This window comes from Thunnus maccoyii, chromosome 11 (assembly GCF_910596095.1).
Source record: "Thunnus maccoyii chromosome 11, fThuMac1.1, whole genome shotgun sequence".
Taxonomy (NCBI): Eukaryota; Metazoa; Chordata; class Actinopteri; order Scombriformes; family Scombridae; genus Thunnus; species Thunnus maccoyii.
The window spans coordinates 9,365,782-9,393,292 of NC_056543.1; the positions used below are offsets into that span (position 1 = coordinate 9,365,782).

General features: G+C 37.7%; 6 protein-coding genes across 7 annotated transcripts in view; 2 read left to right on the plus strand and 4 right to left on the minus strand.

Moving 5' to 3' along the window:
* Window positions 1-595, minus strand: part of adarb1b (adenosine deaminase RNA specific B1b) — a 116,407-nt gene extending 115,812 nt beyond the window's left edge. The window contains exon 1 of the mRNA XM_042425949.1: window positions 322-595. The gene's annotated coding sequence lies outside the window, so the exon portion shown is untranslated. The remainder of the gene's footprint in view (window positions 1-321) is intronic.
* Window positions 596-789: 194 nt separating this feature from the next.
* Window positions 790-19,258, plus strand: zgc:162396 (uncharacterized protein LOC555292 homolog). Of its 2 annotated transcripts, none has more exons than XM_042425493.1 (7): window positions 790-846; window positions 15,373-15,746; window positions 15,885-16,045; window positions 17,013-17,229; window positions 18,570-18,670; window positions 18,782-18,919; window positions 19,048-19,258. In XM_042425493.1, the coding sequence occupies exons 2-7, from the start codon at window positions 15,636-15,638 to the stop codon at window positions 19,136-19,138; spliced, it is 819 nt and encodes a 272-aa protein (XP_042281427.1). In that variant the 5' UTR covers window positions 790-846; window positions 15,373-15,635; the 3' UTR covers window positions 19,139-19,258. The 2 variants fall into 2 exon arrangements, with proteins under 2 accessions (XP_042281427.1, XP_042281426.1); XM_042425492.1 differs by lacking the exon at window positions 790-846 and adding an exon at window positions 15,064-15,211.
* Window positions 2,984-3,910, minus strand: LOC121906571 (olfactory receptor 142-like). Its single transcript, XM_042425491.1, has one exon. It carries the CDS (start codon window positions 3,908-3,910, stop codon window positions 2,984-2,986), a length of 927 nt encoding a protein of 308 aa, XP_042281425.1.
* LOC121907669 (olfactory receptor 1D2-like) lies at window positions 6,467-7,396 on the minus strand. The gene has a single exon (XM_042427364.1). It carries the CDS (start codon window positions 7,394-7,396, stop codon window positions 6,467-6,469), a length of 930 nt encoding a protein of 309 aa, XP_042283298.1.
* On the minus strand, window positions 9,257-10,231 carry LOC121907671 (olfactory receptor 2AT4-like). The gene has a single exon (XM_042427366.1). The coding sequence runs from the start codon at window positions 10,229-10,231 to the stop codon at window positions 9,257-9,259; it is 975 nt and encodes a 324-aa protein (XP_042283300.1).
* A 2,104-nt stretch (window positions 19,259-21,362) lies between the features above and the next one.
* On the plus strand, window positions 21,363-27,013 carry zgc:162780 (uncharacterized protein LOC555377 homolog). Its single transcript, XM_042427214.1, has 6 exons — window positions 21,363-21,473; window positions 21,649-21,809; window positions 23,500-23,716; window positions 26,248-26,351; window positions 26,529-26,666; window positions 26,892-27,013. The coding sequence occupies exons 1-6, from the start codon at window positions 21,363-21,365 to the stop codon at window positions 26,986-26,988; spliced, it is 828 nt and encodes a 275-aa protein (XP_042283148.1). The 3' UTR covers window positions 26,989-27,013.
* The last annotated feature ends 498 nt before the right edge of the window (window positions 27,014-27,511 follow it).

Below are 27,511 nucleotides of genomic sequence, written 5' to 3' on the forward strand. Positions count from 1 at the left end.
TGACAGTATCTCTGTGAATTGTACATGATGCGGTGTCCCTGGCAGACCTTCACAGGCAGCGCTGTCAGGGTAAAGCTGGGGTAAGATGACAGCCATAAATCCCACAGTCGTGTTTCATACACGCAGGATAATTTCACAAGGCTTACACGGGTAAAAGTTCACATTTTGGATGACCAGTGGGGTAAAATAATTTGAACCGCTGTTCTAGAGGATTAGTAGCCTAATATTACATAAACACAGCCGGAACCCAAATCATATTAGCAACACCATTTGTTTCATCCTCCGCAGCCCCCCAAAATAACACGCAAACAGCCTACTCACGTTTCGTGCAGGTAAAGGAAAGTTGGGATTTCGTTGAAATCTTCACCGCCACTTCACTTCAAAACACGGACGTCTGTTTTCCTCCGTGTCGTCGCTGGTGTTGAGGAAAAAACAGAACACGGGCTGAGAGCAGTTGTACGGTCGCATGTACTGCAGTGTCCACAGTCTGCCGTCGGCCTTCTTCTTCTTTCTGATGTTTTGTCACGGTTGATAAACGAAACGGCGTATTACCGCCACCGAGTGGTGTGGAGTGGGAATCGGTGAGGACGGCGCGGCTCCCCCGCTGCTCTGCTCCCGGCAGTTTTTTTTCCCACCCGCATTCCGCGAAGACCCGCCCCTACTCTGCCTCTGATTGGCTCCGATCATGATATTCTTACTCTAACCCAATCATATCATTCCTCATGCTTAAACCTAACCAATCTTAGCAACGAAGGTAACGACTGCTGGCCAATCAGAAGCAGGGTAGGGCGGGTCTTCGCGGAATGCGGCGTGCTCGCGCTACGGCTGTTATCAAGTGACTGTCAGGTAAAACAACTTCTGGTCAGGATATGAATGAAACCAAAAGGGCGTGTAAATGCCAAAACATGAAATAAAGTAGTGGTTTTCAAGGAGCCCCAGGGGGCCTTGAGGGGGTTCCAGGGTGTCCCCAGCAAAAAGGGGAATCATTTATTTTCACATAAGTAACACAATGACAGAATATATGACTATTTTGGCCATGGGTTTCATACACTTTCTGTAATAGAACATCTAAAATTAAAAATCTTATCAGATGGGGGACCCTCAGACAAAATCTTATCAAATGGGGGTCCCTGGTCTAATTTTTGTCAGTTTAGGGGACATTGACATGAAAAAAGTTTGAGAACCACTGAAATAGAGAATAAAGGCTCAGGTGTACGATGCAAAGCTATTTTAGCTTTAAATTTGGTTTGAATAAAGAGCTTTATTTCATTGCATAACTTGGAATTTAAAAAAAATGATTGTGCAATATGGCCATGCTCATAAAATCTGGCACAAAATTTAAGATAATTAGCTTTCAGTGTCTAATGAGCAAAACTAAACACTGTCAGATTTTAGGACTGTTTTGTGTGTCTTTAATTATTTATCTTGTCCCCTGGTGTGAATACTTCACACTATAACCTTTAATAATAACTTCACACCTGCTTTTCTTTTGACTTTTAACTTCACTGGCATACTCAACCAACATTTACCAAACAAATAAAAGACAAACATAAAAAGTGAAGACAGAGAATAAGAAAGTAGACAAATACTGGACACTACCAGTGAATCATATCTCCACTCTCCCAACTGCACATACATTTATTAATGAGATTTCTTATCATTTGACATGTGAGCACAATTACTCTGTCAAACATATGACTGGCACTGCAAAATGTGAACACATATGGCATCATGGAAAGTGACTATAAGTTTCACCTATTGCTCGTTTTATAGCACACAGGTAAGCAGTAACCCCTGAACAGACAGATCACAGTGAGATATTATAAGGAAGCATGTCTTGTTAGCAGATATATATCTCAGCACAATATTTGGTGCATAAACCCAACAACTGCTAAAGATCAGCACTGATTATGATATACCAAAAAGACAACCTGTTTTTAATAATTATTTACCTGATCAGACAAGTTAAATGTAAGTACATAAATGCGAGTTAAACAAGATTATATATAATATCATTTTATCATTTTTTAGCTCTCAGTTATATCTAACCTCCTTTACTAATGTGAGCCTACTTTACCTTAGGCAAGGTTCAGACCAACTTTATTTGTCCTGCTTAAAAATAACAGCCCTCTCATTCATTTGGATGGGGGGGCAATGTGTTGACATAATGGATGTGCCAACGCAGGGGGCAAAACAATGCAGAGTCATCTGACAAAAAAGCAAGGACACATTCTGACCGACATTAGCTCTGTGTAAAAAAAAACAAAAAGCAGCTCTCTCATTCACAGCTGAGGAGTGTGAACTGGTATCAAAATACAATCATGCCTCAAACATAAGGAAAATGTGTTAATGGAGGTTTGCAGACAGTTGAAAAAATCTTTTACACAGTAGCAGTAACATAATATTTAGAAAAAGCTCAGTCAAGCAACCAAATATAGCTGTTGGACTGGAGGTCTGGCAGATTTTGACTTTGATGCTTTGGCACACTGTAGACTTTTACAAAAGGCTGCTATAATGATAGAAATGGATACTATAAACATGTGCTAACAGTTCAACAATAGGAATGACTGCAATTGACTACTGACCATTGGCTACATCCAGAAGATGTAAATAAACCCTGTGCCAAGTACATTTGTGCACCAGAATAGGCATTTAGTTTAAAACCTTAAAGGATAGGTCCACACAGTCATTTTGTGCAAAAATGTATTTAAAGGTTTATTTGAAGCTTATATGAGGCTTCAGCAGTTCAGCAGTTCCACACAGAAGTGAACACAAATTTAATTTAATACAATGCAAATGGTTAGTTAAAAATCATCATTTGGTGACATGGATGTACGCAGAATTTCCATTTTGCAATGTATACAACCTCATAATATTCATAAGATTTTACAGCCAAGAACAAATGCATTATAAACATTGTAGGACACTGTATACCAATATGAGAGTTTCCTTAATAAGTAAGACAATTAACAATGTATACATATCATTTCATTTTGATATACACAAAACCCAGAATTCTGTTTCGAATCTTGGTCAATTTAAAACCATAAATTAGAGGATTCACAATAGGTGGTATGATGAGGAATTCTATCGCAATTAAGTTTTGAAGGTTTTGAGGCAAATCTTTTGAACCAAATCGCATATGCATTGGATCAAATAGTATCGTCACAAGAAAAGTGACCAAGGATGTTATATGTGGCACACATGTTTGCATGAACTTTGCCCTTTTTTCTATAGAATTCGCACATGTTTTGATAAGATGTATGTAGGACCAAACTATAAAAAAGCCATGACATACATAAATGATTATTGAAATGTAGGCAATAATGTTGTTAATAAGGGTTTCAGCTGGGAAACAAGCAAATGTAACAATAGTCCAATTTGAGCAAAGGAGCCTGCGAATATATGAGCTGCATAATTTTAATCTAGATGTCAGAAATATATTTACAGCCACAATACAGAAAGGTGTTATCCAAGAAAAAGACACTAAATAAAAGAGTTTTTGCTTTGACATGATAGCGTGATACTCCAGTGGTTGACATATAGCCAGATATCTGTCATATGCCATTACTGCAAGAATAGACAGATCACTGGTAGCAAAGGAGTAAATTACCAGAGCCTGAATAAGGCATCCAGAATATGAGATAACATGGACAGGAGAGAGCAGATCCCAGAGAAATTTGGGGTAAAAACCTGTTGTTCCATAAAGTCCATTTATGCAAAAAGTACATAATAGAACATACATTGGTTCATGCAGGTTTTTATCCAAGATGATGGTTACAATAAGAGAAATATTTACCAGCAAAATCACACAGTAATACAGTAAAGCAAGAAAGAAGACAGCAAATTGGTGGTTCTTTGTTTCATTTAAACCTGAAAGAAAAAGCATTAAAGAAACATTATCCATCATAGCAGAACAATTTTTTTTTGCTTTTTCCTGTGCTGTGTAACCAAGTCCCTAACAGTGTCTGCTCTCTCTTCTCACTGTTATTTTTATCTCGTTCAACACACGAGCTGGGAATTCAAACCAGCCAATCGATGGTCTGGAGGAGGTTTCATCTTTTATCAACTAGTTGAAGTCTTTACCTAATATAAAAAATAAACAATATGTAACTTGAGGGCTTGGAGAGTGGCATTCTCCACTAATGTTGAATTTTTATCAGCCTCCTTTAGTATCTAAAAAATGCATAATTTCTTCATCACATCATCACATTTCTTTAACCTTCAAGCACACTGGTTGGATCATGGTTGATCATTGGTCATGGCTAATTAATAATCTAGTTATGAATCCATGTTCCTGTCCAAAGATCCTCTCACAACTGTACCGACAGACATGGATGAATTGTTACTAGAATATCACCTGCTTGGCTTCTTTCCTCTCAAAAGCAACTTGATGATGTGACGTTTACTATGGACTCAAATATTTTGTCATGCGAGCGAGCAATGTTCAGAGCTAAACTAAACATCCATGTTGATTGTAGTTTTATCCAGTGGCGATATGCTTAATCAGCATTGTGTGATTCGTTTGGCAATGAATGTAACAGACATTCATTTATATGTTAAAGCATTGCAGGTTTGAATTAAGTGCATTCTTATAGGATTTTGAGTGTCTTTAACATGTAAAACAAAAGTCATTTAATTTTATGACCATAGGTTGATTGACTAGTAAATCGCCCCAAGTAGTGAACTCCTTCACTTGGGATAGTGACTCATTCTCAACCAGAAAGGACCAATCCACCGGTTATCTGTAACGTGGCTTCAAATAAGTGATAAACTAGAAATATTGTACAACTAGAACACTACTTAAACCTGCATTAACTGTTTTTGGCCAAGTGGGGGCAGCGTAAACTAGTTGTAACACACCGCACTGACATATCATCGCCTTTTAAGTTGATAAGTTGAACTTGTTCAACTTAACAAACAGTTGCTTATTTCCAAATTCGGTTGTTACAGAACAACATTCATTTGGAGTTGTGTTTCTGTTCATCTGACAAATATAAGTCCAATAATCACTCTCTTTTAGCTCGTTTGTTTTTTTATGTCTACCAACTCTCGAGGGAAATATCTGGCTCTTTAGCTGCTAAGTGCTTCACCAGCTAGTTGCTGTGTCTGTTTGCCATTTGGTGCTGAGCTGGTGGTGTACAGTGAGTTTTTAGAGCTTTTCTCTGAAAGCAGCTGCCTGCTGCGACCAAAAATGACACTATGAGAGCAGTCACAGTGAGCCAAAGCAGTAAAGTTGCCGCTGGACAGCTAAACAATGAGCTGAAACTTGTTATAAAGCTCTGTAAAGCTGAGGGAAGCTGCAGAGTCTGGGAATAATTCTCTTTAGTTTCATCATTAGAAGCAACATCTCTGAGATTAACACATTGTTATTATAAAAATATTGGTTATAGCCACTTTGAGGTTGGGTGGATGATGTTCAGAAATTTCCAAAAGTGATCATTATTGCATTTTTATTTGAAATAAAGAAGACAAATACAAATTAATTTTGTCTGTATTTGATGACTGAGTTTACAGGAATAATAGGTTTGGTATATTGGACTGCTCTTCCATCTTGGATATCATCAGGTTTGATAAGTCGTCTCTCCTCAGGGTCTTTCATTTGTTCTTCAAGGTGTCACTCTAATTGTGACATTATGGAGAAGGACATATACCACGAACATGTCACACTTTCTGAGGGCACATGATGTTGAGTGTAAAAAGTTCCCACAAAGGCAAACAAGGTGTATTAAGAATTGATTTTTTTGAAAGGGTAAAATACATGTAAAAAGATTTTTAAAACATGGGAGCAGAAATCCAGTGATGCAACTTCAAATGTCGACTTCCAGTTCAACATGGAAAAACACATTTCCTATGAGTCAGCAAAGCTTACATATGAACAATAAAAAAGAGGCTATAACTGGTCAAATAATGCTCATACAATGCAATATTTAAAGAGCCAAGAGAAGATGAGAAGCATACAGTAGATATGGTGAAAAAATCTCTATGTCCTTCCTTAGTCCAGTAAATGGCTGAGAGAGAAAAAGATTTCCTGAGACTGTCAACAGTGTCAGCTATACTCTCAGGGTCTGTCCTCATCTCAGCTGAAACTGAAATCATTATGCAGTTCAAGAATGCTACAGATAACTCCTCTACCTCCTTTTTATATAAATATTTTGTTCATTTCAGATAGCAAGTTCACATGTTTAAATTTGACAGGTTAATTATTCATTTAATTTTTCTATTTTTGGCATGTCTCTCTTTTATCCTTTGTGCATTTACAGTCTCTACAAGTACAAGTACATGCACAAACAATGAGGCATTTGGTAATCTTATGGATAAAGAATTAAAATTCTACACAGAGGATGACATAAATTTGAATTTAATAAAAAGCAAGTTCTCTATTTTGACTTATGATTGTGCTTTGTGAATTAAAATAAATGCATTATTAGAGGATTTGGAGTATTTTGTACATATAATACAAAAGTCAGTTAATTTTAAAATGAATGAAACCCACAATTCTCTTACGAGTTTTGGTCAGTTTGAAACCGTAAATGATTGGATTCATAATTGGAGGTATGAGAAGATATTCTATTGCAACAAAGTTCTGAAGGGTTTGAGGCAGATCATTTGAACTAAATCGCATATTCATACCATCAAAAAGTACAGACACAAGAAAAGTGATCAAGGAAGTTAAATGTGGAACACATGTTTGCATGAACTTTGCCCTTTTTTCTAGAGAATTCACACATGTTTTGATCAGATACATGTATGACCAAATGATAAAAAAACCATGAAATACATAGATTATTATTGTTATGTATGCAACGATGCTATTAACAGTAGTTTCAGCTGGGGAACAAGCAAGTTTAACAATAATCCAATTCACACAATACAGCCTGCGAATATATTGGCTGCACAACTTTAACCTAGATGCTAGAAATATATTTACAGCCATAATGCAGAAAGGTGTTATCCAAGAGAGACACACTAAATAAAAGAGTTTTTGCTTTGACATGATAGCATGATACTCCAGTGGTTGACATATGGCCAGATATCTGTCATATGCCATTACTGCAAGAATAGACAGATCACTGCAAACAAAGGAGTACATTACTAGAGCTTGAACAAGGCATCCAGCATAAGAAATAACATGGACAGGAGAGAGCAGATCCCAGAGAAATTTGGGGTAAAAACCTGCTGTTCCATAAAGTCCATTCATGCAAAAAGTACATAATAGAACATACATTGGTTCATGCAGGTTTTTATCCAAGATGATGGTTACAATAAGAGAAATATTTACCAGCAAAATCACACAGTAACACAGGAAAGTGAGAAAGAAGATAGCAAATCGGTGGTTCTTTGTTTCAGTTATACCAGAGAGGACAAAAAAATGTATAAAAGAAGCATTATCCATAATATTTAAAAAACTATAATGATTTGTGTCCTGTGCTGTGTAACTATCTGTGTAATTAACACATCGTCTACAGTCTCTTCTCACTGTTATTAATATCGTGGCTGACTGCAGCAGCACACACGCTGGGAATTCAAACCGACCAATCGATGTTCTGGAAGAGCTTTCATCTTTCATCATCCTGTTCCAATCTCTGGACAAACTAAACCACATAAAACATGAATGCATCCGGGAGAGTGGGGTTATCTATCATTTTTATCCAAATTTCCATCACTTGAAACTTGCTTTTGAAACACAGCAATAGAAACATGCAAAAGAGGCATGTTGTAACAGTTTCCACTGGTGAGGACCATGTTAAACTGGTAGCTTATGGCGTAATGTTATATGTATGGGATAGGGAAATTTGACTGCTGCAGTATTTTTGCTCCAGCTTTTTTGCCCAATATACAGCTAATTTACTAGCTGTATGTACATTAACTGTAGCCTAATAGACTGTTTTCACAGCTGACATTTTGACTTGATTTAGATTTTTGTATCAGTGTACATACATAGGGAGTATCTAGTATATTTATTTTTCTCCTTATCATGGACGGATGTAAAAGGAAGGGAAAATACGAGGGAATAGAAGCACAACTAAGGCTGCTCCATCTTCAAAATCACCATAAAAATGCAGAAGACCTGGGCGTTCTCCTATAGCTTCAGGCCTGGTTGGCATGTTACAGTACAGAGTGTTAAATGGCCTTAATTTGACTAGGCACTAGGCCTTTGGCACCTACCTATAGTAGTAGTAGGTAGGAAATAGTGTCTTGTCAAATCAGTTAAATATCCAAATATATTTAATTAATTTAATGCTGCTAAGAAGCGGAATCTCTTATTGGAAAAGCAGCAGAGTTGTTTAAGCCATGGCATAACATTACCACAGCAGTGCCTTATTACAATCCACAGCATCACTCTTACACACTGTTTACCGTTTAAGATCTCCTTATCTGCTCATTATTATTCACATCACAGTCATTAATATCACATATATTTTCTGGGCTGAGTGAGAGTGAAGCATTTTTGTCAGACAGAAGGCTACTGTGACCTTTTCAGTGGAAACAGGAGGGGTAAAAGACTCCATCAGCGGAGAGGAACACTGAATACTTCATGTTTAAATATGAATACCACTGAATTTTTAACAGTGAAATGTTTTACTTTGAACTTGTGTGGTCTAAATATTCGTCTTTGAAATTTTCAGGAGTCATTTTCAAGATGTGCTTGGTTTATTTGTAAAGGGACAAGTATATAGGATGCCACATGTGCAACAGGATTTATTAATACACAAACACAACACTAAAATACATACAAAACAGCACACAGCACTCTTTCAGTCAGCAAACAACAAAATTGTGCATTTCAGCCATTATCTCACATACTCAATCAAGTCAGCTGGTTAAACCATCCTGTCACAACTTTATCTTGTCTGCACATTTCCTGCATATTACAGTAAAGTATGCTGTTTTTTTTTTCAATAAGAAACCATTTGTCATCATTTAACAGTGACAGATTTTCACTTAACATCACATTTGTTTGAGATGCTTGACAAAACATGTAAGACTTGCACCACTCCATCATGTGACAAGTGGACACACAGATTAAGATGAAATTAATAATGAACAAACAGCAGATAAATATTTGATGTGAGATGCAGATAAGATACTTCCATGTTCAAAATGAAGAGAGTCTCACTGCACTACTGGGATATCCCACATTAACATGCATTATAAAATGATCTCCCATGTCAGTTTACTTCAACTACCAATAACTTCATGAATAAATCTGCATTTTTAAGTTTAAACAGTTTCTTTTTCCAATGTTCATGTCTCAGTGTGAGAGCTTGCCACTGACATGAAGAGTCATGACTCGACATTTTGCATCTGTCCCTTTAATATGCACAAAACTCACAAGTTTGTTACGGATCTTGGTAAGTTTTAATCCATATACAAGTGGATTCACAACTGGAGGAATAAGCAGAAATTCAATTGCCATAAAATTACTGAAGTCTTGGGATAAATCAGCTGATCCAAATCTCATGTACAATAAATCCAAAAGCACACTTATTGTAAAAGTAATTAGAGACAATAAATGCGGCATGCATGTCTGCATAAACTTCCCCCAGTTCTCTTTGGATGACATGCACGTTCTTATCAGATACATGTAAGACCAAATGATAAACACAAAATGCCCAAAATAAAACAGCATATTAAAATATGCGACTGCAGTGTTCGCTTTGAGTGGTGAGCAAGCAAGAGTAACGATCATCCAGTTTACACAGTAGACCCTGTTTATGTGTGAGCCACATAACCTTGATCCTAGCAATGACGCTGTGTTCATAAACATACAATAAAGAGGCAAGACCCAGGAGAAAAGCACAAAGACTGAGACTCTTTGTTTAGTCATGAATGAATGGTAAACTAGAGGTCGACATATAGCCACGTATCTGTCATATGCCATCAGAGCTAAGATAGAAAAATCACAGCAAGTCGATGAGTGTATTACAAAACCCTGTAGCATGCATCCAGCATAAGAAATAACATGAGACGACAAAAGATCCAGAAGGAATTTGGGGTAGAAACCAACAGTTCCATACAGCGCGTTGATGCATAAATTGCACAAGAAGATATACATGGGTTCATGGAGGTTTTTGTCTACAATAATGACAACAATAAGAGTAGCATTTCCCAACAGAATAATTAAGTACCACAGTAAAGTTAGAAAGAAGAGAGTAATTCTTTGTTCCAATGTAAAATCTAAGCCTGAAAGAGTAAACATTTTGACAATTGAAACATTTTCCATCATCTGTAAAGTTTTCAGAAATTTCAAAACGAGAGGAGAGGAGGAGAACACAGAGCATGCACAACTAGGACATCATCTGCTCTGTGTGACCATGACTGGTCCCTGCTGTAAATCCTTTCTCAGAGAACAACTGTAGGCCCTTGGGATTCAAACAGACCAATCATTTGGATGGTCATGCTATCATAGGAGGGACCAAAAAAAAAAATCAACAAAAATGTTACCAAGGCTGTAGTTGTAAAATAAAGCCTCAGCTTGCTATAATGGCAGCCTCTATCTCAAAAATCAGTCTTGAATCAAACATAATCCACATGGTCTTTATTTTAGAACAATGTCTGGAATATAACAGAATAACAAAACTGACTGTTGTGGACTGTTGTTGTTTAACTTAAGACTGAATCACACATATAAGTGGTCGGTTTGACTTATAGATGAAAAAACATTTCTGTTTCTCAACTGATCAAAACTGAAACTATCTGACAAGTTAAGAAGACAATTTAGTTATATATGAATGTAATTTCTAGGAGTCAGGGTTGTTATAGTAGTTGTTATAAGATTAGTGTCTGTAGCACACCTTGTAGTTGGGTCAGATCGAGGCCAATACTTGAGATTGAGTGCATACTTAAGTAGTACGGACGGGTGACAAATTAAACCGGCACAGGCCTGAATGCTTGACCTCTACAGTGAAGGGATCTGGTGGCTCTTTGGGGGGCATTTTGCTGGCATGGTTTGTGTCCACTTGTCCCCTTAGAGGGAAGGGTCACTGCAAAGCAATACAAAATAGTTCTGAGTCTCTTCCTCATCTCATATGCTATGGCCTTCACAGTCACCAGATCTCAACCCAATCGAACACCTATGAGAGATTTTGGACTGAGGTGTTAGATAGCGCTCTCCACCACCATCATTAAAATACCAAATGAAGGAATATCTTTTTGAAGAATGGTGTTCATCCCTCCAGTAGAGTTCAGAGACTTGTAGAATCAATGCCAAGGCTGAGGAACACCAATGAATGCATGAAAAAGCTGGAAGAGTCATACAGAGAGTTCATGGAAAGACACAAAATAAAATTATACATGGTCTTATGTAGGAGTTCCTCTTGTGATATGACCACTATTATGACAAGATTAGCTAAGATAATAACCGTGTACAACAGGAAACACAAGACAAACATTGGGTAGTGGAGTAGTTGCCTATGTTCACAAACATGGTGAGGTTCAAATAAGGACGATAAGAACTGGTTTCCATTTACCCTATAGATGGTGCCAGAGGTCATATGATAGAAAATTTTACAGCCGGATCAGCCGGTCAACAGCCAAGTTACAGCTGTCCCTCCTTGTCAGCTGTTTAGTCACTGGTTGGTATTATTTGAGGCAATGACAGAAATGAGAAAACAGAGAGATTACCAAAGTGATGAAGACAATTACGAGTACACATGTTTGTAATAAATCCTAACATCAACAATAAGTAAGAAAGTAGGTAAAGAAGTAGAAAGTTAAATAGTCTTAGTTATATTCACTGTGTAAACCCCTGTGGTTTTTAGGTCTCACCAATCCTTAATGTTCCTCATGTTATCTGTGTGAGGTCTGTGTCGTGGCAGGTAGCCGCTGCGATTTCACAGGAGAAGCTGAGAGCCTTTTTAACTTGTCACACATAGTTACATTATCACAGTCATCTCGCCACGGGGGAATCTAGAGTTGAAAATTTCAGTGTGTGAAAGCAAAACACTTTAACACAATTTTGTCTTAGATACATTCATTTTGCCATGACAAAGATGCAAAAACTTTTACTGACCAATATTCTTAGAAGATAAATAACTCTTGTCTCAGCCAGAGGCAATTTTCCACTCTGGTGGACAATAAAGTTGTACTCCATTTTATTCTAGACTGTCTGATGGTACTATCAGGACACAGTTGATATCACATACTGTATTGATCACCTGTTTTCCCGCTGAATTCTGCAGGTTAAGATTCAGATGAGGTCTATATGAGGTCAATTTGGTTCTTGACCACCAATCTGAGTTTTGTCAAAAACACATCAGCTATGTTAACATGGAGCCAAATATTCTGATTATAATCTTTTTAAAATCCAAAATAGAATGAAAAATGCTCCATATAAACACCTCAGTCAGAATAAACAGGCCCAAACCGGAGTGAAATTTAAATCAGATGCAAATTGGTAGTTAAACCTTTTCATAAACTGATCAAAAGAAAAATTGTACCATGTAAACGATCTAACCCGATTACTTTCCAGCTGTGTTCTTTCTGAACATGCCCTCCATCTTGACGTAGACGTAAATTTCTCCACTTCCAGAAAATATCGGCTTCCAAGCCGAACTGGGCCTCTTTGGAGAGTTTGTTTTTGATACAATCTCTTAAAGAACTGAACGTTATTGGACATGTAGACGGTAGCTTGGAATGATTCCAATCAGAATTAAAATAAGTATGCATGTAAGTGCAGCTATTTACAGCACAAGATACTGAAAAGGATTTTAAAGCGCTGACAGTTATCAAAATACTGATATGATATACTTCAAAAGGTTGATATGGAATTTAGACGGCCATTATGCTCGGCAGGAGATTGCTGGTGCAACAGCGGAAGTCAGTGCATGTTCCATCACTTACAGATTGGCTGCATATGAAAAGGTTTAATTTTCCTTGATGGGTAGATTAGACAAATTCTACATGAAATGAGGAACTTTTCTTAACATTGTTAATGGCCCAGAAAGATATATTTATAGCTCGGTCTCTTGTGACAGCAAAGCTTATCTTATTTATATAGCCTCAATTTCATACCACACAGCTTTGTACTCTTTTGTATTTGGTCTCCTGACTTATTCATATACTTATTTTTCTATTACTTTTTGTATTGTCTCGTTTGGTTTTCATAATGTAATGCTATGATGCTTATTCTAAAAAACAAATGGTCTTTTGAGTAGTCTATGTTCACCTGTGTGTGTGAGCACAGCACTTATTCTAGGAAGCTTGTAACGGACGCATCTATATCTATGTCCATAATATGTATATTTATATATTTTGATCAATTTTTTTATGTAAATAAAGTGGTTGATACGGTTCAAGCTGGGAAGCTACTGTACAACAACCTCTTCCTAGATAGATGCTAACCATCAGTCTGAAAATAATGTCTTCAATAAAAACAATTGCTTCAATACTCTGTTAAGTGAGAAGCAAAAGTCCTAAAGTCCACTTTTCAAAATATGACAGGCTTTGAAGTGGCTTTGAATGTTCATACAAGCATAACTACTCTACCCTCCAGACATTAATGTTTTTGTGTGCTTTATAAATGTCCCATTCTGTTTTTGGTGGCAACCATCTGCAATTAATGTCAATTTATGTAAGAGCAGTTCAGAGGAAGTACATGTCGTGTAAGAGGCTGAAATTTTATGGCAGAAAAATACGCCAAGAACCGCTGACACCTCATTTGGTGATTTTTTGCATTTAGGTTTTACAACAAAATATCATCCTGTGATTTCATAGGCAGAACTAATGACTCTAAGTTGAAAAAAAAAGTTGTTGTTGCTCAGAGGGATCAGAAAAAAACAAGAGACAATTATGAAACACACGTGTGATGTAATCTTTTGCTTATCTTTAAGACCATGAACACTTTGCAAAACAATTGGTCATACTGCACACAAACATTGGTCATGAGTGATGCAAGGTTACTGTAATGACTTTCATTAGCCATGACATCCCTGGTGTATCATCACCAGGTGCTCAAACACTGAGCTTGGGGAAAAGCGTCACTTGAATGTAGAATAATTAAGTTGAAAATGGTCAACAGGTCATTATCTCCATTATCCCTTGAGAATAATTAGACACGCTTTGCTAACCTGGAGGGCCATCCTGGGGAAACGAACCAAAACAAAGATGTTTTTCAGTTTAGCTAATGGTCAAGGAGAAAGAACAAAAATTTTTTTGAGAAGCGTACAGAGTCAGTGGTTTGGAAAGACAATAATGACCCTACAGAGATAATTATGACAGCTGTAGTCACAAACTTTATTTCTTATTCAAGGCACTTTGCATTAAAAGTGACACCTACATAGAGGCGACGCTAGTTGGGCATTCCACACTTTTGATGAATGACATCCCACATGTAGCTCAAGTAGTCCAAATCTGAATGCTGACCACGACCAAAGACTGCTAACCCAAGTCTGCACCACCAAAACCTTGTCTTAAAAGAGTACTTAGCATTGCACTCCTATAATGATAATTATATAATAATTATGCTAGTAGCGACTAATGTAGCTTTAAGCCGCTAACCTCAAGCAGAGATGAGGAGCAGGCTACAGAGGTGTGGTACCTTCACACCTGCAGATTTTTTTTCTTTTTTAAACTTGTCTCCAGATCCAAGTGAACAGCTAAGAAGTAGACCTTTGATGCTAAAATTGTTACAGCTCCTGACAATTTTTATCCACAAATCATAAATTACACATAAGATACAAAAGTTAAGGTTGTATCTCGAAGAGAACAGAGAAGAAATGCGATGACGTATGAATGAAAACTACAACAGCTGCAAAATTAATGCGTTTTAAATAAGAAACCAAGCTATGTCATACAATGCAATAAAAGAGTGTTGTATGAAAGTTAAAGACTGTGTATGTCATTACTTGAAACGTGTTATTGTGTCAATAAGAAAGAAAAGTTTTGTGTTGCCAGTGATGTGGCTGTCACACTCAGCAAATAGTGACTTGCATGTTACAAAGATTTGTAAGCATAAGTTTTTATGCTTGCAGGTGCGTTTATGCCACTGCAGAAGTGCAGTAACTACAATCCAGTGTGTTTTCTACAGTTTTCCACTGATTATATGATCTATTATGTTAATATTCTGCTGTTAAAATACGCAGCATAATATGCAGATGTCCTCTGGCCATAAAAGGGTTAAGCAAGAGGCCCTGCCTCTGTTATGCATTGTTAGCAAATCTGCAGCTGAGTTAATGGGACTCCTGGCATCAAGAGCAGCCCTCAGCTGGTAAGAAACTGTTTTTCTATAAACAAAATAATCTTTTTTTAACTTTTAACAGTGTGTCTCTTCATTCAAAGTTGTGACTGTATCTGTTCTCAAGCGTAATTACTCTATAACTAACTGCTTAACTGCAATTGTTTCCCTGTCTGTCTGTTGGGTCTAAAAAGACGTGGAAGAACTACACATCAAGAAGTGGCTGAATATCTGAACGCCAGCAAGAGGGCAAAGTGTGTGAATGTCGTGACAGAAAACAGCTTTAACAATATGTGGACAGGAATATAAGAAAACACACGATAAGAGAGAAAATAACATAGCAGGTAAAAAAGGCTAAAAGCCAGAAAACAAAACTAAAGCAAACAAGATAAAGAGACAGAAGGAGGAGACTGTTTTTCAGCAGAATAGAAAGAGAAGACTAAAAAAATACGTCATCATGTCATACCGTCTGTTTGAGGGGAAGGATCATGCATCCATCTATCAAAAGTACCGTTTTACACCTCCAGATGAGCTCAAGAAGATTATTCTTCAATACCTCGATACGAAGGTATGACCGAATACTGTATACAGTGAATCTGCAGTACACTATGTTATTATAGTGCATATAGGGCCATTTAATAGAGCATTCTGCTTATTTGGAGAGCAAAATTGCCAACAAATAAAGCACATCTGTTAAAATCCTTAGAAGGGGCAGCCACATGTGCTGGCAGTGGATCTGGGATGTGGGACGGGTCAGAATTCTCGGCTACTGGCGCCAAACTTCCAGGAAGTGGTGGGTATCGACATCAGTGAGGGTCAACTGGAGGAGGCCAGAGCTGTGCCAGGGTACCCCAACATCACATACAGGTAGGGGTGTGTGAGCTGCTCCGTAGGCCCAAGTGTGGACATAATTACACTTTGATTATAAAACAAAACTATGAAATCATAATGTTCCATTTTGGGCAAATCTTGGTTTTGTGTACAGTAATAAAAAAATAAAGCTCTTCCAATATGTACATTTAAAGGAATGGATCAACATTTTGGGAAATATGCTTGTTTGCTTTCTTGTCGAGAGTTAGATGATAAGATTAATTGGTCTCTCTTGTATCTATTTGTTCATTATGAAGCTGTAGCCAGCAGCTGGTTAGCTAGGATTAGCATAAAGCCTGGATCTGGTGAGAAATATTCCCACACATAATCACCCATAAAAGCACAAACTTTTGTATTTACATTGGTTTTTGTACAGCTCAAACAAGATATAAAATGTTAATATTTGTGAGCTTTAGAGATGCATTGTGGGTGGATTTTGTTACCTTTGAACAGAGCCAGGCTAGCTTTTTTCCTGTTTCCAGTCTTTATGCTAAGCTAAGCAAACTGGTTGCTGGCTGTTGCCTTAATTTAACAGATAGATATAAGGTATCAATGGTATCAATCTTCTCATTTAACTCTTGGCATGAAAGCAAGTAATATTTCCCAAATTGTCAAACTATGCCTTTAAGAATTTTTAAAATTTGAGATGTAATATCATCACACTTAATATCTCAAAGCTGTGTGGTTGGTTGATACATCTGCAGTGTAATAACCGTTTACAACGGCTGTAACATTTCAGCATAACAATGACAGTTTGACATGATGGTGAACCAACAAGATATAAACTGCTGTTGTTTGCATTTAAATTACTGTGTCTACCAACCAGTTCATGAAGTTCAGTGTTCAAAGAGGAATATCTGGTGAAATAATGGATCAAATCCTACTGGAAGGATGAATAAACTATGTTTATGCCCAGGTAGAAGTATTTAGAGTTAGAGATGTGATGTGTTCGTTGTGTCTGCAGGAAGGGGACGGCAGAGGAGCTTCTGTTTCCGGATGGTTCTGTAGATTTGCTGACAGCAGCGTCAGCAGCCCACTGGTTTGATCAGTCGCGATTCCTGGCCGAAGCGAGTCGAGTTTTAAAACCCCGTGGCTGCATGGCTCTGCTGGGCTTCAGTGATAATAACACCAGGCTTCGCTACCAGACCTGTGGAGAAAAACTCAACCACATCTATGAAGAGGTGAGTAAAATCTTATCAGCAGTGCAAACATTTGTTGACACAGAGTGGCGGTATGCCTAAACATGGAGCTAATAACACACTGAAAATATTATCTGCGTACCAGCCATATTTACTAACTGATTTATTGGCCACTTGGGGGCAGCGGAAACAAGATGTGAACACAACATTGACATATCGTCACCTTTTAAGTTGATATAACAATTGTTAACAGTTGGTTTTTTACACATCCAGCAGTTACGGAACAACATTATCATTCACTTTGAGTCGTGTTTCTGTTCACCTGGTGAAGTCCAATACTCACTCTCCTTTTGCTCTGTTTTTGGTCTCTATCAACTCCTGTGGGAAATATCTGGCTCTTTAGCTGCTAAATGCTCCACTGTGTTCGCCAGCTAGGTACAGCTGTGTCTGTTTGCCGTTTGGTGGTGAGCGGGTAGTATACAATGGGTTTTTAGAGCTTTTTCTCTAAAAACTGCCTACCTGCGGTTACTGAAAACAACACTAAGAGAGCACTGAGAATGAACCAAAACAGTAAAGTTGCTTAACAATGAGCTGAAACTCACTATAAAGCTCCATAAAGCTGAGAGGAGCTGCAAAGTCGCTGATAATTCTCTGTAGGTTCATCATTACGAGCGACGCCTCTTACATTACACATCGTTATCTGATATTGCTTATAGCCATTTTAACCTTCATTAGAGTGAGTGTGTTATGCATGGAGCTGGGGTCAAGGCTTTATTATCTTAGCTTAGCAAAACTGGAAATGAGAAAACAGCAAGCCTGGTTGTGTCATAGACTGTATATAAAGATGGACATAGCGAAGTGTGACAATCGATTGGTTTGCATCAGAGTTTGAAGACTAGAGTTGCAGCTTATGGTCCATGCCATCTTTTCTGTTTGGAGCCAGGACCCTTCAGTTAAGGAGTGCGGGGTGTTGTCTTTCATGACCTGGAAACACGCTCCGCTACCTCGGACCAAAGCTAATGCTGGTTGACTGGGAACACTGAGTGGTGCACACTTGGGATTACAATAGCTTCTTTAGCTAAATTGTGCTAACAGGACAGCTAATGAAGCAATAATTCCAAAATGACCAACAGCACACTTAATAGAGTACCTGAATTTAGCAACTGAGACCATAAATCAAAGACCATAAAAAATAATTGACTTAATATTTCTAGAGAGAAGTTGGCGCTTTTTGAATGGGAGTTAATAGCTGCATGGTAGAAGTTCAAAGCTTCTAAAGCTCACTGAGTAACAAGTCTGATCTCATTTGTTTAATCTAAACTTGTCATTCTTACATTTTCAAATACATAATGGACATAACACTTATTTACATCCGCTTCCAGGTGAAGCAGATGCTGTTGCCTTACACTAGCAGTCCAGTAGGTGTAGCTGAGGGTAAACTGGAAGAGTTGTACCGTGCCATCCCTTTCCCGGACAAAGAGAGGTATTACCACACAAACACCTAATGATGCCAAAGATTGTTTAATTGTGTCACAGTACAGCGTTTTTATTGTCTTTATTATGTAATAACACACCTTATGTAATGACGCAACAGGATTGAGTGTATTCTGGTGAACTCTCCGATCTCGGTGAGGAACCTGGTGGGTTTCATGGAGTCCTGGTCCATGTTCCAAGCTTACTATAAGAAAGACCCCCAGACTGCTGAAGACCTGCTGCTCAACACTCAGAAGAGGTAGAAATCGTACATTATAATCAAATTTTTATTCTTCATCCATTTTGTGAACATTAACTGTCCAAATGTGTTTTTCTGTGCTGCTCCGAGCACTGAGCTGAATAATCATTCACTGCATTGTTTCACAGGTTCCTGGACGTGATGGGAGTCACGTCTCCTGACACTGAAATGGAGCGGCAAATGGAATATTTCTGTGTCCTGGCATCAAAACCACTATAATCAACAATATGGCATTGGTTGTGTGTTTTGGGAGACAGAGATGTATGTGAGTGTCTTAGAGATGTTGAAATTAACAACTGATGTGTTTCCATTTCTGAATAAACCCTTTTTTTCTCAGTAGAACTCTTGTTTTCTCTGTAATTTTCTTGCAAACTCACTTCAGTCTAACTGGATAAGTTAGCTGACAGACCTTTTAACCTTTACAACACTGCCGGTGTGTCACTTGTCATAAGCAAAAGTGTTGACACCTATTAACAGTAAATCTCCTGTTTAGATACCTATTAATACAGAGCATTAAGAATTCATAACAAGGCTCCAACGACAACAACTGAATCAAACAAATTAAGCATGTCGTTCCAACTGTCATTCACCAATTTTCTCAAACATAAAGCATATTTCATTTTGCAGTGAAATTATCTCTCAAAAAACTGTTTCCCAATAGCACAGCTGATGCCTTGCTGCCTTGAATGCACACTGAGAGGTTACATAACTTGAATTCTGGTATGTTTTGGTTTGAAGGAGGAGACAGGTATTTTAAGCCAAGCTCTTGAAAAAAAAATGACATAGTTGGGGGCCCATTTATTTATTATAACTGCTTCACTGGCCTTTCTGTACTCTCCGTTCTCTCTCAGTAGGTAGAAGAAGCTTTGTGCAACATCAATGAAGCTGAAGCATCTAATGTTCATGGTTCATAAAGTAACTGAAGACAAACAAGTCTGTACAGTAAAACTTAATCTTTGCAATAACAGATAATGAGAAATAGAAAACACAAGTGAATGGTTATACATGTTTCCCTCAGGAAACAAATGTTAAAAATTAAACATCTGTTAATAATTTAAGAAGAAGTTTCTATAACTCACCTGTCATTCAGTTTATGAAATTAAAAAAATAAAACAACAAATATCTAACAGGTCATTATCAATATTGGTTAGTAATGGTGTACTATCAGGTGTAAAATATGTGTAACAAGATTATAGTAAAGATTGATTATCAGTAAATGAGTGTCACTTTAACACCCATAATGTGTGTGAACCATTTGTTGATAATGAGATATAAAGTGCTGCTTTGTGCTTGATTTGATTTTGACCAAAGTAGATAAAGTGAGTTTTAACTCTGATTAACTGAAAATAATTTCAACTTTAGAAACAAACTAACTCTAAACTATGATGATTTGGGATCACAAGTGTTGACCGGTGTGATTTGTTCATGTGTCTGTGTGTTCATCAGGAAGAAGACTGAATTTAACTTGCTTTATTTAATTGGATATCTAATTTATGGACATTGCCTCCTCTTTCTGTACATCTTTGCACATGATTTCACCTTTTTATTGTTTTAATTATATTCAATTTCTATTGATTTTAAATATGCTCGTCAATTTGACCACAGATCATTGTGTTTTATCATCTTAGGAATAGTGTATACAGTATGCCCTAAGGGTACAAGAGTGTATTTATGTAGCTATATTGTGTGTAACTAGTACTTTTCTATATGCAGCTGTATTCAACACAAATTTCCCCTCATGGACAATAAAGTATATCTTATCTTATAATCCACTTCTGCTGACCACCACATGTAGACGTTTCTCATGGGGTGTCACATTTCTACAACACTGACAATGAATACCCGACAGCCATTGGTTAAAGAGTACCATGAGATTAGGAAATATGAGAAATCAGCCAATAGACTCAGACAGAGTAGTGCTGCACATGGGATGTTATACTTTTACAAATACAACTCTTACCTCACCCACATCATCTCCAGGGGTTTTTATTGGTTCTGACAGAAACACATACCATCACGTGACCCATACGCTGACCCTTACTCACACAGACCTTTGAGCTTGACCTGGATTTTCATTTATGGTGATTATAATGGGTTACATTCAATGTCTTTACCATTGTTGCATCTGTTACACACAGAAAAGAAGTTAAAAACATGCCACATCATATAAAAAATCATTTAGGAGCTGTCCCTTTAAAGGGTCTCATTGTCAAACATACCATGTACCAGAGGAAGTAATGGGACCTCCCAGCCCCCAAGCACCCCACTGTTTCCTTCTTTTCTGTGTGCGTGTGTGTGTGTGTATGTGTATCTGGTTGCAGGCAGAAAGGAATACACAGTCTTTTAACTGTGGAGGACAGTTCCTCTTTTCCAGTGAAAAAAAGACTTCTTATAATAGATCAGCCGTTAAGAAAGTTAGTCAGTAAAGAGGTATCAACCAGCTATGGCTTACCGTCTGTTTGAAGGCAAGGAGCATGCTGCTTCCTACTGGAAGTACAGGATTTGTCCATCAGATCAGTTGATACAACAGGTGCTCGACTTCCTGGAAAAACAGGTAATATAGGAGGAGAGAGGAGGGCGGCTTCACCGTTTACTTTTCTGAATTTTAAATCAAACTAAGGATATTAAAAGGATATTCAAAAGGACTTCAGAGTTCAAACTGCTGTTTTGCATCTCATTATCAATGGATAATGTACAAATGTCTTATAACATGTGACATATTTTGTCAGAAAGGTCAGCCCTTTGAGCTCGCAGTGGACGTGGGTTGTGGCTCGGGTCAGGGGACTTTGCTGCTGGCCAAACACTTTGCTTCTGTGGTGGGGACAGATGTGAGTCCTGCCCAGCTGGAAATGGCTTTGCAGCATGCTAAAGGGCCAAACATCACATATAGGTAAGCATGAACCAACTGAGACACATGCTCATTCTTTTTCAAACACTAGAGTCTGTAGAAAATGTATTTATATTTCACATAAAATACAAAAAAAAACCCATATTGAAAGCATTCTGCAGACACTCTCATAATTGATCATTTTTCTTTTGCCATAATTGAGAGTTAATGTTTTTCCCCGGCTACAGAGAGTTACCTAAATCTGAGATCAAGCAAGCCTAATAAAACACATGGTTATATGTAAAAAAAACAAACAAAAAACATAACAATTAACATGAAATCTTTTGTTCAACTCTGAGAATGTGGTAAGCTACTTTATTGAATCTTGGCCAAAGCAGGAACAATGTGACCGTTGTCTAGTGAAAGTCGGTCATGCAGCGAGGCCCATACACCAGAACAAATGTACTCTCGCCACAGGATAGTGTTGTTTAGATTCCCACAATTTATAGTTTATTTTAGGAGTGATGGATTTTAAATTACAAATCATTTATCATTTATTTCTAACAAAAATACCAGATACAATTTTGATTAATCTGCAATTCAGTTATTCTGGCAATTCATATAGTATTATTAATCACTTTAATATTAACATTTTATGTTGGCAATTTTTCTTCCACCTCACATTCGTTTCATATTAGCAGCGATTAATCCTCTCAATTCAGATCTATATTGTCCCTCGAGGGGAAATTTGAGCGGGGCAAAAACACAAACACAACATAAAAGAGGACACGGGACATTAATCACGACAGTTGCAGCAAACCATGAAAAAAAAAGGTATCTGCTTGTTAAAAGTATCAAACCGTTGGAATGACAGCCATAATAAAGTGATGCTGAGCAGTGCAGTTCAGGTTTAGTGCAAATTAAGTGCATTTATTGCACTTGGAACAAAAATGTAAACTTATTGCTTTTTACCCTGAGGGACTTGTATCTCCGCCCAGAAGGGAGAAGAATGAATTCCTCCAAGTGTGAGTGGTCAGAGCCGGCCACGTTCTACCTCGCTTCCTGCAAAACTTGTCATAAATATCTGCTAAAGAAAGCTGTTGTGTGCCAACAGCTTTCTTTAACGATATTGTACAGATGATTTTTGTTCCTTGAAGGCTCCTATACCAAGAAACAAAAGGTTAAAATGGACTCAGTAAAGGATTTGTAAAATAAAGCCATCTGTGTCTTGTCCACATTAAAACTATTCAGTCGTGCGCAGAAAGTGAAGTCTCTGCAGACCTTTTTTACAGATTGTAGACGTGTTGAGGTCACAGTTCAAGTTCTTGTCGATCACTGTTCCCAGATACTTGTAGCAACCGTCTCAACCTTTGTGCAGAGCAAGATGGGAACAGAGACGACAAGAAACAGGCAAGGTTCAGATCATTGAACTGTGACATAGAAGGTATGCAAAAAAAAAAAAAAATTACAGTGCTGTAAACAATCACACCAGACATTCATTGTGCTGTTCTGTAAATTGGAGCCCATCTTTTTAAATGAAAAGCTTACAAACATTGTATAAATACAAACCAAGTGCACTGATCACTAGGTTAATATTCACACAGCAAATTTAATAAGTGGGTATATAATTCAAGAGCTGGCACCCGATTACCTCTTAACCTTTATATTGTCAGCAGATGTGCTCTGGATAAGCGTCACGTATGTTGTATGTTCATGTGTTCGCTACACATTTCTGTTATTGTTCCATCTTTAGACAGTGTGTGGCTGAGGAGCTGCCATTTGCTGACAGCTCAGTGGACCTGCTGACAGCCATGTCTGCCTTCCACTGGTTTGACAGGCCACGCTTTCTCAAGGAAGTCCACAGAGTCCTGAAGCCTCGCGGCTGCTTGGCTCTGCTCAACTACACCATTGACATGGAACTCAGCTACCCTGACTGCTGCTCACAGACACTCAACCAAGTCTGCAAAGAGGTGCTTACAGAATATTGAATATATGAATATATACATACAGATATGAGAAGATTTATTGTGAATGAGAACTCACACACCCTCAACCACATCTGCAGAGATGGATATGAGGCCATTTTTTTTACTGTGAAGATAGTTAAGTTATGGGCACAGACATTGTCAGGTCACATGGTCAAGTAAGCAGCATATATACAGTTCATCTACATCAAAATGCATTCATAATTTCTCAAGAAATCAATAATTAACTGTCAATTATGTTGCTGTCCTGACTAAAGCAGTGGTTTCTGACCTGTTTTTACCTTATAGAAAGCTGTTTTTTTACTTTCCAGGTTGCATGTCAGTGAGCTGTGAGCAGTTATAATTGAATAGTGATTTTTTCCTTCTCAGAATAACTTTTAGAGGCCTAAAGAGGTAAAACTATACATTATTTCCAAACAACACAAAAGCAAAAATGAGAGAAAAATCCAAAATTTAACATAAGTTTTAGTAACAGAATTTAGCCATTTTATTTTTAATTCCTACCCTGGTAACCATCTCTTAACCCTTTAGATTCAACTTGTGACCCAACCCTCAGCTTAGGAGCCACTGATCACTGAACGATCAATCCTTTTGTCACAGGTGCCTCTGAGAACTATTGATAGTCTTTAAAAAATGATTTGGGGCTCTGATTGGGCAATCAGCACCTATTCAAATGATTACATATACTATATATTGAGAGTCCTGTCCCAAACAGATGTATATTTCCCATCTTGACATGCTGCACTGGAGACTGATTGAGGAGACTAAGCAGGGCTAGATGAACATGTGGGCTGCAAGTGATGTATACAAGCTTTCATTTCAATTTAAGGTTAGTTTCTCCTTTGATTAAAGATGTGATAATCAGTGAACCCACGTGCTTTAATCTTTGGTAGAAACAAAAACTGTGAAAAAAGGTCTTTTGCGCTATCACACTATCATGACTTACTGCAACACTTGAATATAATAGAGCCATTGTTAACGTTACATCGTTAGTAACATCTGTGTTTTTCCTGCTATGACAAGTCAAAATGCTGTGAAAAAGACCTATTGTTACTTATTTATCACAAAGTAGAGCTCACATACATGAACGAATAAACAAATACTGTCAAACCTAAAGAAAACACAGGATTAATCACTCATTTATTAATGACCGATAAGATGTATATGGATGCAAAATATATTTGTGGTTCAAAATTTGGTATAGGGACTAATTATAAAGGAATACTTGAGTTGGCTCAAAAATGACCTGCTCCATACTATGAAGAGTTGGGATACGAACAGTATGTAAGGTTTAAACAGCCAGGACAAAGATGTTAGTGGTGATGTGGAGATCAATCCTACAGAGACACTTTCCGGTTTAGAGCTGGAGACCCTACTTTAAATAAAACTCATCTGGAGGCAACATGTTAAAATTCAAAATTCTGGGAGCCTTGAGAATCCATCACTGATGAAATGTCAGGACCAAGTCCAATAAATGTCATTTGATGACATCAAGTATTCAAGCCTTGATTTCAGCTTTGAGAGACAGCCTATCAGTGCATAAAATCAATGGAATTATATATTTTATTAGTAATAACTTGTACCAAATATTTTTTTTTACAGAAGACATTTTGATTGTCATAGTAGGACGATAACGATTAACAATAGTTAGTGTCCCACAGTGAGCCAGCTTGTGCAATATACCAGGACTCTGATACTGAAGCAGCTACATGGAATTCAGCCATCGTTAATTTAATTATTCACACTTGTGCTTTTCCTACTGTGTCAAAATGTCTTCAGTGAAAAAAACCTTTGACTGACCTGTTATTTTATAGTAAAGGTACTGAACAACGGGTACTGAAAACATGTTTTATCTGGTCCACACTGAAAAATTAGGCAGTAAACTAGTGTCCTGTTATAAAAGTTGGAAAACACAAAGGAAGGAAGTACAAAAAAATACATTTTCAGACATAAAAAACCCCAAAAGAATCACAAATATCAACAGTCCCCCCTCGACATCAGACAAGCAATTTTTGGGTCAAAGGTAGATCCACACGGACACCTGCTTCATCCATGGACTCAAAAGGAGAACCCTAGTTTTATTAGTGTAGGGGACACACTGTATGTGTTACTACTATCAGTCACATCATCATGTCACATTCAGGGAGGTTTTCTAGCAGGGACGTTGCACAGCTTTGCATCAAATATGAACCACAGCATCATCTGGTGGATTTTATTGGTAAAATATTCATCAACTGAATGGTACAATTCATCTTAATGCAGTTAGGTTGCATATTTTTCATCAAGCCAACAGGTCGTCCACCTGTTGAAATCAGACGCCATCTCACATATTAATAAAGATTACAAGAAATGAACACAAACCTACACACACAGATAGGTAGGTGTTTGAACTACTTTATTGTTTAGTGGATGAGGCAAAGATGTCAGTGATTATTTGATTCATGCCATTTGTTGTGCCATTAATGAAGTAATGGAAATAAACAGTCTGATGACTCCTCATCTCTTGGTTTTACCAGTTTTATGCAGCTTTGCAACCTTACCGCAGTCCTCACCTTGGCCCCAGCTCTATCGAGTTGTACAGGGAAGCCTATGAATCCATCCCCTACCCTGACAAAGAGTGGTGAGTGACACTAATTTCACTAATAGCCTTTCTCTTTTCAACTGGGTGTGTTGTTATGATCTATAATTTAAAGACAGATGGATTTGTCTGTTCACCAAATTCCATGTTGAATTTATAAAATGTACATTTATCTATCGACTGTGTGTGTATGTGTGTGTTTTACTGTATGCATTGCAGGCAGGAGTGTGTGTGGGTGAGAAGGCCCATGCCTCTGTCCAGCTACATGGGGTTGGTGGAGTCTTTCTCCAGTTATCAGGCTCTGCTGAGAGGTGACATGCAGAAAGCTGTCAAACTCTCCCAAGACATCTGTCAAAGGTAAATCATGCCTTATGTAGCATACATTGAGTAAATGTAGTGTTTTACACATGTGTTAGGCCTATGACAAATATGTAAATGAACCTGATGAATGTGCAAAGTACATCATCAGTTGCTTTTGACATGCTGGAGCAAAACTTACTAAGGCTGTCAACACATGATAAAATGTTTGACATGTTGGAGAGACATGATGAAACATTCTGTCTCTTGTGCTCGTCTCTCCAGGTTGATGTCCATAATGGGGGTGACCTCTGCAGAGACAGAGGTGGTCGTGGGTGTGAAGCATTTCTACCTGCTGGCCTGCAAACCACAGCAAGCCTGACTCATGCCTGCACTCACATTTGCAAAGTCATGGATACAGTTAAGGACACAGAAACTTGTGCTATTGTATCGACTTTTCTGTGTTTTGTTTTGACATCTAAAATATGGGAAAAAAGTTTGAGCTTGAACTCAATGTTTTGCTACAAATGCCACTTATTTAAAGGAATAGTTTGACATTTCGGGAAATACGCTTATTTGCTTTTTTCATCAAGAGTTAGATGAGAAGATTGATACCGCTATCTAGCAGCCAGTTAGCTTAGCTTAGCATAAAGACTGGTAACATGGGGAAACGGCTAGCCTGGCTCTGTCTAAAGATTAAAGTCTATACCAGCACCTCTAAAGCTCACTAATTATTACATCTTGGTTGTGTAATATGTACAAAACTCTCAGTTTAAAAACGACAGTTGTCACTAGACACTAGCTATTTCCCTTGTTTCTAGTTTTGTGCTAAGCTAACAGCCTGCTGGCTCCAGCTAAAGCTTTCCTAAAATATCAAAGTACTGCTTTAAAGTTACACCAAATAC

Bases quoted from the DNA above. Each gene is read 5' to 3' on its own strand.
- LOC121906571 (XM_042425491.1), bottom strand. From the start codon at position 3,910: ATGATGGATAATGTTTCTTTAATGCTTTTTCTTTCAGGTTTAAATGAA.
- LOC121907669 (XM_042427364.1), bottom strand. From the start codon at position 7,396: ATGGATAATGCTTCTTTTATACATTTTTTTGTCCTCTCTGGTATAACT.
- LOC121907671 (XM_042427366.1), bottom strand. From the start codon at position 10,231: ATGATGGAAAATGTTTCAATTGTCAAAATGTTTACTCTTTCAGGCTTA.
- zgc:162396 (XM_042425493.1), top strand. From the start codon at position 15,636: ATGTCATACCGTCTGTTTGAGGGGAAGGATCATGCATCCATCTATCAA. The intron at 15,747-15,884 runs GTATGACCGAAT...TAAAATCCTTAG, and splicing joins TTCAATACCTCGATACGAAG to AAGGGGCAGCCACATGTGCT. The intron at 16,046-17,012 runs GTAGGGGTGTGT...TTGTGTCTGCAG, and splicing joins TACCCCAACATCACATACAG to GAAGGGGACGGCAGAGGAGC.
- zgc:162780 (XM_042427214.1), top strand. From the start codon at position 21,363: ATGGCTTACCGTCTGTTTGAAGGCAAGGAGCATGCTGCTTCCTACTGG. The intron at 23,717-26,247 runs GTGCTTACAGAA...TGGTTTTACCAG, and splicing joins TCAACCAAGTCTGCAAAGAG to TTTTATGCAGCTTTGCAACC. The intron at 26,352-26,528 runs GTGAGTGACACT...TATGCATTGCAG, and splicing joins CCCTACCCTGACAAAGAGTG to GCAGGAGTGTGTGTGGGTGA.